General features: G+C 54.9%; 1 protein-coding gene across 1 annotated transcript; it reads right to left on the bottom strand.

The window, feature by feature from the left end:
- Positions 1-219: 219 nt before the first annotated feature.
- On the bottom strand, positions 220-8,184 carry LOC119111620 (CAP-Gly domain-containing linker protein 2-like). The gene is made up of 4 exons (XM_037235428.1): positions 8,169-8,184; positions 7,345-7,541; positions 2,011-2,189; positions 220-373 (listed from the first exon to the last, which is right to left on the bottom strand). The coding sequence occupies exons 1-4, from the start codon at positions 8,182-8,184 to the stop codon at positions 220-222; spliced, it is 546 nt and encodes a 181-aa protein (XP_037091323.1).
- Positions 8,185-12,095: the final 3,911 nt, after the last annotated feature.

The raw sequence follows: 12,095 nt of genomic DNA, 5'->3' as shown, positions 1-12,095 counted from the left end.
GGCTGTATCCAGAGTCAACCGGTGACCAGCTGGCTGTCTCCAGAGCTGACCGGTGACCGGCCGGCTGTTTCCAGAGCTGACCGGTGACCGACCGGCAGGCTCTCGGTCGGTCGCCGGTCGGTCACCGGTCAGGTCGGTCGGTCGGTCGCCGTCGGGACCGTCAGCCGGCCGTCGGTCGGCCGCCGCCGCCGCCGCCGCCGCCGCCGTCGCCGCCGCCGCTCAGCTAGAAGAATCCGTCCTCGTCGGGGCCGGGTCGTGACGCACGAAGCCCGGGTGGGAGCCGCGCCGACCCGGGTCGCCGGGCCGCGGCGCCAGACGGGTCACCTTATGCACCGGCGCCATTAGGCCGTGGCTGGGCGGGCACTCGAAGTACCTGCCGGACCGGCGGTCAGGTTAGATGCGTCTGTCCATCCTGTCATGCTCAGCGGGCAGGTGGCTGCTGGACGGATGCTGACGCCTCTGGCTGTTAAAGATCACCCAGCCGGCGAGTCAACATAGTACGGTGTGCCGTTGTCGGTGAGATAAACCGCAGGGGGGGAGGGGGAGGGGAGGCGTAATTACCGAGTGGTTGGCATCTACATCTTCCACGTACGGGCTCGGGTCCAAATTCCGGTGAAGCCAGTCCCTGAACGCTAATATGACCTTTGCAGCCGTCAGCGCTCCATATAAGAGTACGTCGTGTTGCCTTTTTTGAAGAGCTTAACCGTGGTGTGGTGAACGGCGCGTCCATCGTCCCTTCAAAACTGTCTCGTACGTTGGTTTCTCTCCCTACCGTGGCTGGTTTCAAATGTAAGAACATTTGCAAGGGAAAGCCTTAAAACCGCATGATTTCTCTCACAGAACGGTCTGGAAGCCAAAGACGGAAGTCTTCCAGGCCACATTCTGTCCACGATGGAGGAGTGTCCCATTCATGCTATACCACGCCTCAATATAACTCAGGCTGAATTCATCTTGTATTTATAAACACAACTGCACCGACCATGGGCGCCAGCTACATTCAGTTTCGCGTCAGGGCAAAGTGGGCCTCATAAGATTTGTCAGTTTGCACCATGGCCGATTTCCTTGCCAGCTCCGCGACGCTGAAGCGTCTCGTATTGAACAGTATTGGATTTACACGTTCCGCCGGAGTTGCTGGAGGGTGCCAAACCGGTCCAAAGAAGCATCACAGCTGACGAACAGCTACATCCGCCGGTGGGCGAACTTCAGTTGTGCAGTGCCCATTGATACTGGCGACAAAGCCAGTCATTGGCCGACAGTTCTGGCGTGACGCTTTGCGGAGTCGTCGCGTCAGTAGCGGCTCAATACCGAATCATGAAGTACCGCGCCATTCAGTGCGCGCGAGCTGAAATTCCCACCAGATGATGGCTGCCGCGCCGTCACCTGGCTGCGGGGATGTCAGGCGCCGGGCGCGCATTGCGGCAGCGCCGGAGGCGGCCGGACTTGGGGTGAAGACCGCCGCCATGTAATGGCCGATTGAGGCGCCCCATCCCGCACCGATATCAGTTGGGATGGCCCGTGACTTTGTAAAAATGACTATCTGAATGGAATGACGTGCCTTTGAGTTTGATGTTAATGACACTTTGAGGTCGCTCTATGTAATAAATCAGCGCGAGCGAAATAGATTAAACTCACCGGCATGGCAACACGACATAGAAACACGTTCTCCAAAAAAAATATTTAAAAAGAGGGAAACATTCTTCACAGTGCTACAAACACCACCTTTCAGTTTTCAACCAAAGTATTTGCGTTGCTTGGGAAATTGCGTTCGTCACGGCGGTGGCAGATACGTTTGAAGCGCTGACAGCACACTTATTTGTGAAGACTCCATGCCACTCCCATCGCGGTTTTTTGAGCATTGGGAAATGGCGACGCATTGTGAGCAACACATACAAACACCTGCAACGACACCTAGCGACAATGGCCTTGCGTCATTACTGGCGGCGCCCGTCAGCTGCAGACGCGCCCGGCGGCCTGCTCCGGTGCGCGGGCACCCACGCGGCGTCGGCTCACCTGGTGCCGGCCACGCTGCCGTCGTTCCTGCCGCGGGCCTCATCCAGCTGGACGCCGGCCCACTGGCCGTCGGCGAAGCCGGTGGGACCCAGGAAGCGGAGCGTGCCGAGCCGGCGGCCAGCGCTGCTCGCCACCGCCACCCGGTCGCCGACACGCAACGCGGCGGCCGGTCGCTCCCCCTGCACCGGCGAGCCGCGGCCGCCGGCAGCGCCGACCACTGACGAGCGGCCCACACTGGTCAGGCGTGCACTCACAGATACACAGCGGGTCGGTGGGGCGTTAGGTGTGCACCCACAGATACACAGCGGGTCGGCGGAGCATTAGGTGTGCCCTCACAGATACAAAGCGGGTCGGTGGGCGTTAGGTGTACACTCGCAGATACACAGCGGCTCGGTGAGCCTTAGGTGTACACTCACAGATACACAGCGGCTCGGTGAGCGTTAGGTGTACACTCACAGATACACAGTGGGTCGGTGGGCGTTAGGTGTACCCTCACAGATACAAAGCGGGTCGATGGGGGCGTGCACTTGTTGTGCACTCCCATGTACACACAGATACACAGCGGGTCGGTGGAGCCTTAGGTGAACACTCACAGATACACAACGGGTCGGTTGGGCGTCAGGTGTACACTCACAGATACACAGCGAGTCGGTTGGGCGTTAGGTGTGCACTCAGATACACAACGGGTCGGCGGAGGCGTTAGATGTGCACTCACAGATACACAGCGGGTCGGTTGGGCGTTAGGTGTACACTCACAGATACACAGCGGGTCGGTTGGGCGTTAGGTGTGCACTCACAGATACACAGCGGGTCGATGGGGGCGTTAGGTGTGCACTCTCATATACAAAGCGGGTCGGTTGGGTGTTAGGTGTGCACTCATACACAGCGAGTCGGTGGAGCTTTAGGTGTGCACTCTCATGTACGCAGCGGGTCAGTGGGGGCGTTAGGTGCGCAAATCGCAGATACACAGCGGGTCGGTGGGGCGTTAGGTGTACACTCACAGATACACAGCGGGTCGGCGGAGCCTTAGGTGTGCACTCACAGATACACAGCGGGTCGGTGGGGCGTTAGGTGTACACTCACAGATACACAGCGGGTCGGCGGAGCCTTAGGTGTACACTCACAGATACACAGCGGGTCGGTTGGGCGTTAGGTGTACACTCACAGATACACTGCGGGGCGTTAGGTGAACACTCACATGTACACAGCGCAGCGGTAGGATTTCAGGCGTATGCACGAGAGATACGGGGCCTGGACGGAAAAGGCAGAGGGAGATAAAAGCACAGAGAGAGAGAGAGAGGGGGGAGAGAGAGAGAGGAGAGAGGAGGAGGAGGATGATGAGGAGAGAGAGAGGAGAGATAGAGAAGAGAGCGAGAGAGAATAGAAGAAGAAAGAACTGAGAGAGAGAGAGGAGAGGAAGAGAGGAAGACTAGAAGAAGAAGAGAGAGAGGAGAGATAGGAGAGAGGACGAGAGAGGAGAGAGGAGAGAGAGAGACGGAGAGAGAGAGAGAGAGAGAGAGAGGAGAAACACAGCATTATCGTTTCTTCTGAAGTGTTACCCAATGCCTGTTTATCAGAAAACTTGACCTGAAACACCTACGTTGCAGCCGAACAGGAATCGGCTAACAGCAGAGGCAGAATATTCATATTGACGTTATTTAGGAAGTGATCCCAAACGGGGATCGCTTAATTATGCAGTTTGAACACGAAGATGAATGCTGCCGATAATTCTTGGCGTATGGCTCGTGGCTCCTACTCAAAATGATGTTGCCAAATTAAAAGCATTTCGTTCACGCTTTCTAATCTTTAGTCAAATATGAAGTAGGTCGTGAGTGCACCACGGCCTTTTGATCGGCAGAGAGCTCAGGGCCGAAGCGTGACACTCCCGTAAATTACGCTTTTGCTTTGTTTTGACTTCTAAAATTACTTGTCACACATAGGATTAATGAGCAAGAGGTTATGGCCCATTGCGTTGCATATTACGCGGCATCGGTATGTCCGCTGCGATAACTCACGGCAATAGTCTCACCAAGGGCGTGGGTGCTGTCATTGTCGGAGCTAACTATGATAGATGCCCCAAATACCTCTCTCCGTACGGACTAATGACATTAAAGTCATCTTGTCATGGTGTAATTGGCGAGTATTTGACACAATCCGTTTAGAGGAGCAGTTACAAAAAGCAGTGATATATCACTTCACAATAACCCACTTTGAGTGCCTGTTCAGGATTCCCCATGCCTTCACGGCTGAAGGACAAATCTGCTGTGTGGGTGGTGTTAGTGGAGTGAGTAGAGCGAAGGATGTATTTTAGTTTCACTTCATCCAAAGCTCTATGCGGCAATCTACGTTCTATCAGAAACTTTTCCGAATCATTGTGCCGTAAACTGTGTCTAAACATGTTTATGTTGCTGCAAATGTGCTGAGCTCTTTAGTTTGTAAAATAATTTTAACCGATCATTCTCAACGCTCAACAACACTTGGAATTGGAAGGCCGCTGAATGTCATGAGCAATGTTATTCTTCCTCTGCATTCTCGCGATTTCTCCATTTTTGACAGCCCTGGAATTCGACGGACAGTGGCAATTCTGTGCCTGTCTGCTGGAAGGAAGATTATATAACAAATCCAATCAAGAAATAGACATCTATTTGTTGTCCAGAAGTTGCGCAGAGCGAACTCAAACGATCATGTATTTTACGCGATCTGGAGGTCGAGCCAGCCGAGATAATATCTCGCTTCTGAACGATCTACGAAGCTTGTGAGGCATCCGCAGCGTGCTGACTCAAGCCAGATCATGCCGGATTTGACAGGATTCATTTAAGCCACAGCTTTACCCGGTGCTCAGCATTCTCCAGCGTCCTGATCCCATTCATTCGTCGCGAACAGACCAGCCAGCCGGAGAGGAGGGGGGGGGGGGGGGGGGAGGTCGTCGGATCGGGGCAGCGCCAGCGCCTCCCCCACCCATCTGCCGGCTTACCGGAGGATTTTGCCTGATCAACGACAGGCGATCGATTTCCCATTCTGGGCTTCCGCGCACGCCGCAAGGCGAGCGCGGCCACAACACCCGCACAGTACCGACGGCCGGGGGCCGGCCACCGGGGCCCGACAGGATGGACGGGGACCACGGCGGCGGGCGAGCGCCGGACACCGGGGCCCAACAGGATGGGACGGGGACCACGGCGGCGGGCGAGCGCCGGCTATCGGGGCCCGACAGGATGGGACGGGGACCACGGCGGCGGGCGAGCGCCGGACACCGGGGTCGGACAGGATGGGACGGGGACCACAGTGGCGGGCGACTTCGGACACCGGTGTCGGACAGGATGGGACGGGGACAAGGGAAGCGGAACGAGCGTCGGACACCGGGGTCGGACAGGGTGGGACGAGGACAAGGGCGGCGGACGAGCGGAGGACACCGGGATCGGGCAGGATCGGACGGGGACAACGGCGGCGGACGAGCGGCGGACAAAGCAACGGCAGAGGCATTATACCGTGGTACAGAGACTGTGGCCCGCGGCGATCCAATCAGAACAAAGGGATAGAAAAACAGCACATAATGGGGAGGAGACAACTGCCAGCGTGTGAGCCGGTTTATCAGGCCCTTTTATTCTGTTCGAATAAGTATCTAACTATCTAAATTATATTATTATATTATTTTCGATATTCTTAGTTAGAGAAGTGCCTTGCACAATTTCCTCCTCACTGACACAATATTTTTCTTCACTCAGAAATGTTCTAGTTTCGGCCTAGCGCTGTCATGTGCTGCCATCTGGTGTCTTGCATTTTTGTGGTTCCTCATCTAAATGAAGGAGCTAAGTGGCCTAACTCCTAAAAAAAATTAGAGCTAGGGTAGGTGAACCCACATTTAGAATCACTTCTATCGTCGAGGTTTTCTTTTTCTCAAAATTCCCTTCAAAAGACCTCGGGCCTAAATAGGCACAGGACCAAACACAGCGGGCCGACAGCACAGCATCGGCACCGGGCAAGGACGCCATGGCAATAAGAGCAATGGCAATCGCCGGTTACTAAACACGCTAAGCAGCCGCTGACGGTCTCTGCTGCTCTGCGACAACAGAGCTGGGAGACCTGTACAGGCGTCATTACTACGCGGTGGTCATCCACCACGTCATCTCAAAAGAAAAAGTGAAATGTGAAGTCTCTCAAAGCCACCTTTGACGCCGCACCCATCACCGATTCTTCCCCAGTTTAAGTTAGATCACCTTCCCGTCCGCCCACGGCGGTTGCCAGGCGTTGGAGAACTTCTGCTGAGTCCCGTGCCACGTCCCGACCACCGCGGCCATCTGGGCTGGATTACTCGCCATCAGGCAACGTCATCATTTCCGCTGGCAAGCCGAGAGCTGGCTACTGTGTAACGAGGAGGAAGTCCTCTCCTGTTATCCTGGTTGGATTGGATAGTGTCCAGAAGATTGGATTCTGGATGGTCGTCATGTGTCCACAGCCGAAAAGCTGGGGGTTTACGGGAAATTGGTTAATGGTTTGCGGATGGTGAGGAGGCAGGGCTGCGCACAGAAGATCGTTACACAGCTTAGACGAAAAGCATAAGAAAGCGGCGACCAGACTGCACGGAAAAGTGCTAGCAAAGTATGTGACCTACGGTTAACTTCCCAACAAACGAGCTTTCACAAAGGTGACGCTGTAATGTACGCCTGCAAAACTACAGTAGATATTGCTGGTAGCTATGGTTGCCCTCTTCCAACTCAACATATGGTACGTCTCTGGAGCGTTATGTAACCAATGACTCTGGCTTAGCTCGACTATCGCGGCTGAGCCGTAAATGCATCGTCACTTACAGCTGCGTTTGGAACAGTCCGGCGGCGGCCCTCATTCAGCTGGGTCTCACGCTTCCGTCAGTTACCGCCGGAGCATTGCCTCTCACTTCTCTCCTGCTGGATTACGGCTGGAGCCGGACCTTCCGCCGCCTCATTGCCAGGAACCTCATTTATCGCCTCCCCCGCGGGGTCACTACCGGAGCCTCTCCTCCCCTTCTGCGACCGCCAGAGGCTCCCGTCCCCTGCTGTGACCGCCAGAGCCTCCCCTCCCCTGCTGTGACCGCCGGAGTCTCCCCTCCCCTTCTGCGACCCGCCGGAGTCTCCCCTCCCCTGCTGTGACCGCCGGAGTCTCTCCTCCCCTTCTGCGACCGCCGGAGCCTCCCCTCCCCTGCTGTGACCGCCGGAGCCTCTCCTCCCTGCCGTGACCGCCAGAGCCTCACCTCCCCTGCCGTGACCGCCGGAGCCTCTCCTCCCTGCCGTGACTCCCGGAGCCTCTCCTCCCTGCCGTGACCCCCGAAGCCTCACCTCTCGCCGGGCTGCTGCGACTTGCTGCCGCCGCCGGCAGCTGCTTGGCTGGGGAGCTGCGGGACGTGCGCCGCGAGCCGCTCAGCGCGCGCTCGGCCGAGTCGGCGTCTCGCTCCGGCGTACCCAGCGACTCGCGAGTCAGCCGCGTCAGCCGCGAGAACACGCCGTGCTTAGGCTCACACTGGAAGTAGTGGTAGCCGGCCACCGTGCCGTCCGTCTTGCCTGCGGAGCAGCGGCGGCCTCGTTAGACGTCGGCGGGGGCATGCGTGCGACTGCACACCTCTTGGCCCTCAGGGGATCCGGTCTGCCCCCAAAAATTATATAGTGAAATGCGCAGAAAGTTGTGGGATGTCTTCTTCATGTGATATTTGTTTTGCCAGGATATTTTTTTGCCGAACCGATTGCGTATAATGTTGAGCTTAAATGTGGAACGTGGGAAGCAAGTACGTGACTGTAACTGCAGTTATGGCGGTAGATTAATGACGTCAGGCTCAGTGATACAACGCTGATCTCGTATGCCCAATTTCCTTATTCAGCATACTGTAGACAGATCTAGGCTGCTGTTTTCTGTTTTCCTTGGTATTTTTTTTTTAGCATTTTCCAGCTGATGAAACAAAATGAGATGCTGGCAAAATGCAACTGATATTCATCAAATATACACGGCATAGATAAACTATGACAGTGATGCTTTTCCGACACCTGGTACCTGGTTGATACCCTCTGCCGTCTCCACAATGCCATGTTTTCCCTTTCCTCTATTCATATTGTGAAATGAGCCCGCACATTCTTCAGAGACATGCAATCTCCAGTAAACATGCATCATCAGAGGGCCGCAAAGGGGTTCTCGACCTCCAGCGGGCCCCATTCCCGATGCGCGCGTGGCTCACACACCGCACGGCTCACACCACCGCATCGCAAGCTCGAGTCGGAGCGCGGATTGCACGCGCGTGGCCGGTGAGGTGGATCAGGCTTGCGCCCTGTCCACGTCCACCGCTGGCGCCCCGCGTCCGCCATGAGGTAGTGCCGGGCTCGGCGCAGTGTGAAGCCTGCCGCGTCGAGTGTTTGGCGCAAGCCGTCACCGGCCGCTCTGGACTGTCGAGAGGGATTCAGCCTTCTCCAGCATGGCGGAACTGGCGGCGCCGCTGCGGCGCCCCCCCCCCCCCCCCCATCCCCCCGGCCAGCGTGGCGCGCCAAACACGCCACGCCCGTCAGCAGCGAAACGCTCTTCGGACCACACTGCTTCTGTCGTATTTACGTATCCGGGTCGCCGGGTGCGGCTAATGTATTTCGTGTTAAGGCCTTATTGGTTGGTTGTTTGCTAACCCAGCTGTAAGGCATTAGCTGCAAGATTAAATTCATAGCTTAATTAGTATATGAGCTTAGCTGGAGCCCTAGGTAAGTCTGTCCTATAAATCGCATGCGGTATTACGACCCCCGCCGGCAAATTGTAGCTCAGCCATCACATAATGTATATGGCTTAATTAAGGCTTTTGAGCTAAACACGTGGTGTATATCTTCCTAATTGATAGCACGGTCACATTTCTCAGAGTCAATCTGCAGACAAATTTCATTTCATAATAAGTTGAGAGGTGGTTGCGTAGGTACTGGCGATTTAGTAGTTGCCTTTCGAAGCAGCACATCGAAGAGACAGATCAGCCTCCAATGTCTTAAATGGGGAGAATGATGCTCACTTGCTCAAATCAGTTTAACCACGCACCGAAGCTTGTTCAGGAGGATTTTACCGTCCCGACTGCAGGCCTCGGACAGTTTTCACGTAATTCGTCTCTCGCCTGTCGCCGGTCCAATATCGCACGTTGCCCGTCAGCACGGCAAGCCAGCTTCCCCGCGTGCCCGAGACACGCGGTCCTGCTCGATTACGCTCACCCCGATTGCCAGCTGCGCCGCGTCTGTCCTATTGCTTCGCGCACATCAATCGTTGGCGGCGGTCAGCCGGTCGTCGATCCATCTCCGGCTGACCGCCAAGGGCCGCCTGTCACCCACACCGCCGTCTGCTGCCGGCGACCGCGTCGCTCCGCAGGACCCGGCCGCCTCTGGCGCCGATGAGCCATTCCCGCCCGGCAGCGACCGCCGTCCGACGCCGCGATCACCTGATCCGCGGGTCGCGTCAGAGGAGGAGATTGTTCGGCAGATGATCTGGGGACGGGCGTCGCGGATGGCCGAAGACTGGCCCGTCCAGCTCACCCGCCGCGAGCTGGGAGAGCGGCGGCTCGTCCAAGGACTGGCCCGTCCTCGCCAGCTGAGCGGGATGGCGTGACAGCCGGCTGTGACGTCCGGAGAGCCCACCAGCCGAGAACTGACCCTTACTCGCCAGCTGAGCGCATGACGCGACAGCTGGCTGTGACGTTAGGACAGCCCACCAGCCGAGGACTGACCCTTCCTCGCCAGCTGAGCGCATGACGCGACAGCTGACTGTGACGTTAGGACAGCCCACCAGCCGAGGACTGACCCGTTCTCGCCAGCTGAGCGCATGACGCGACAGCTGGCTGTGACGTTAGGACAGCCCACCAGCCGAGGACTGACCCGTTCTTGTCAGCTGAGCGCATGACGCGACAGCTGGCTGTGACGTTAGGACAGCCCACCAGCCGAGGACCGACCCGTTCTCGCCAGCTGAGCGCATGACGCGACAGCTGGCTGTGACGTTAGGACAGCCCACCAGCCGAGGACTGACCCGTTCTCGCCAGCTGAGCGCATGACGCGACAGCTGGCTGTGACGTTAGGACAGCCCACCAGCCGAGGACCGACCCGTTCTCGCCAGGATGGCGCGACAGCCGGCGCCGGGATGGCGCGACAGCCGGCTGACGTCAAAAGAGCCGACAGGCCGCACCCCTGCACCGTCGCTCCGTGACTCGCTCGTGAAAACTGTCCCGCTCCTTCGTTTCTTCCGTCAAGGCTGTTGGGTGCCCGGGTGGTTGCATGTGGTAACAGGTAGGATGGGTGATTTTTTCTTTTTTACTTCTGATGCGGCTTGACCTGTCTCAGGCTTCCTCTGGCTTTGCGCTTCCGACATTTCTAAAGGTTTTCGGGCACGGAAAGCAAGCTGACGCAGTGCTGTTTCAGCTGATGGATTCAGAATAATCCCATCAGTTAATCAACTAACCACCCATTTCTGAGTACGGTACTAATGGCGAATTCAGTAGCGAGCTAACCGTGTCCAGATGTGCACAGCGCCACGTTAATAACCTTAATTAACCTCAATAGATATCTGGGCAAAATTTCAGGTTTTCATGGGCAGATTTCATCAGATTTCAGGGACAAGTGTGTGCGCACACTTGCCCTATTATTAATAGGAATGTTCGACGTTTGAATATATTAAAGCAAGCATTAGATATGATGGAATAGGCTCGCCTATAACTACCAAAATAGTTTTAGGTGGAAAAGACCGCTGCAGACAACACAATTACTTTACTTGGTTATATTTTCCTCAATACGTCGTTGGTCGACAGTGTCATCGTGCTTTGCACAACATTGATTAAGAGACAATTGATGGCCGTGATACCTGGAAATCGTGCTCACGAGCACCACGCATGAATGATTCGACACTTATATCTTTCTTGCCGTTGATCGTTGCATGGACAATGGAATGAATGCGTTTGAAAGACGATATTATGGTGTCATGGATGCCTGGGTGATTTGAAGTAGTCTCCCTAAAAAGTCTGCACATCTTCGCAGGCGTGTGACTTAAAAACTACAAGGGTTTAGGTCTACAAAGCTGTGAGCTGCACCGAATCATCTTTAAGATGGTTATTTCAGTTCAAGCTCCCATACAAATGGGGAAGACTCCTTTTAAAGAAATGTTTTACAGTTGGACATCTTTATATTTCCCTGTTCATTAGATCTCGAGAGCTAAGAAATCTAGATATACAAAATATACAGGTTGTGTTGACCTGTAAGTAAACTAAATTAGGTCAACGTTTGAGGTTCCTAGGTCATGACCTTCGGGTTAAATGAGGTTAAACATGGTCAAGTTCCAGGTTGGAATCTTAAGTGCCCCCAGAATGTAGATGATTATTTCTAAGCAAAAGGTCACATGCTCATTTAAGGTCAGTGACATTGTTTGACCTTTTGAAGGTCATGGTGACCAAAATCATACAAGACTGTTCTGAGTTTTGCATTTCCATAAGCGACAAAGATTATGCTAGGCAGCATGTTCCTGCAACAAAATGTTGACCTGGGTTCTTTTAGGTCAATGACCTATTGTAACCTTTAAGAAGTCTACGGAAGGTGTATAATGCGGTTCCCCCTATCAGTAAACTCGAAATGGGCACCAAAAGCTATCCCATACAGCAAGTCATAGAGCAATGAAACAGGCTGGTTTTGACACTGGTCTAACCTTCTTACATGACCTTAGGTCAACGTAATTTGTTCATTCAAGATGTGTACCTAAGAAAGCATCTCAGAGATGTATGGCTTCGTCTAGCACTCCGATGTTGCATCAGATTGAAAGATTCCCTAGAAATTGACTTCGCTGAAACCAAACCTTGACTTTGACCTGCCCTAGGTCAGCCACCTTACTCGGAACATCTAAATTTCTAATACCAAACGATCCGCTATTCAACTGGCTATGCAAAATTTGGCGCGGCTACGCCGCGCCGTTTGAAAACCATTCTGGAAAACTTCGGGGGGGGTCAATTTGGCCCCACCACCCCGCCCGAGCGCATGGTAGTGGCGTCATGGAAAGTTTGTATGACGTTTAGGTGCTACCAAGCCAGCTGTAGAGAACTGCCACCCCAGCACTCACCTGTAGTACTTCAATCT

Source organism: Pollicipes pollicipes, unplaced genomic scaffold (assembly GCF_011947565.3).
Source record: "Pollicipes pollicipes isolate AB1234 unplaced genomic scaffold, Ppol_2.1 Scaffold_7261;HRSCAF=8764_pilon_pilon_pilon, whole genome shotgun sequence".
Lineage (NCBI taxonomy): Eukaryota > Metazoa > Arthropoda > Thecostraca > Pollicipedomorpha > Pollicipedidae > Pollicipes > Pollicipes pollicipes.
This window is presented reverse-complemented; position numbering and strand designations above follow the sequence as displayed.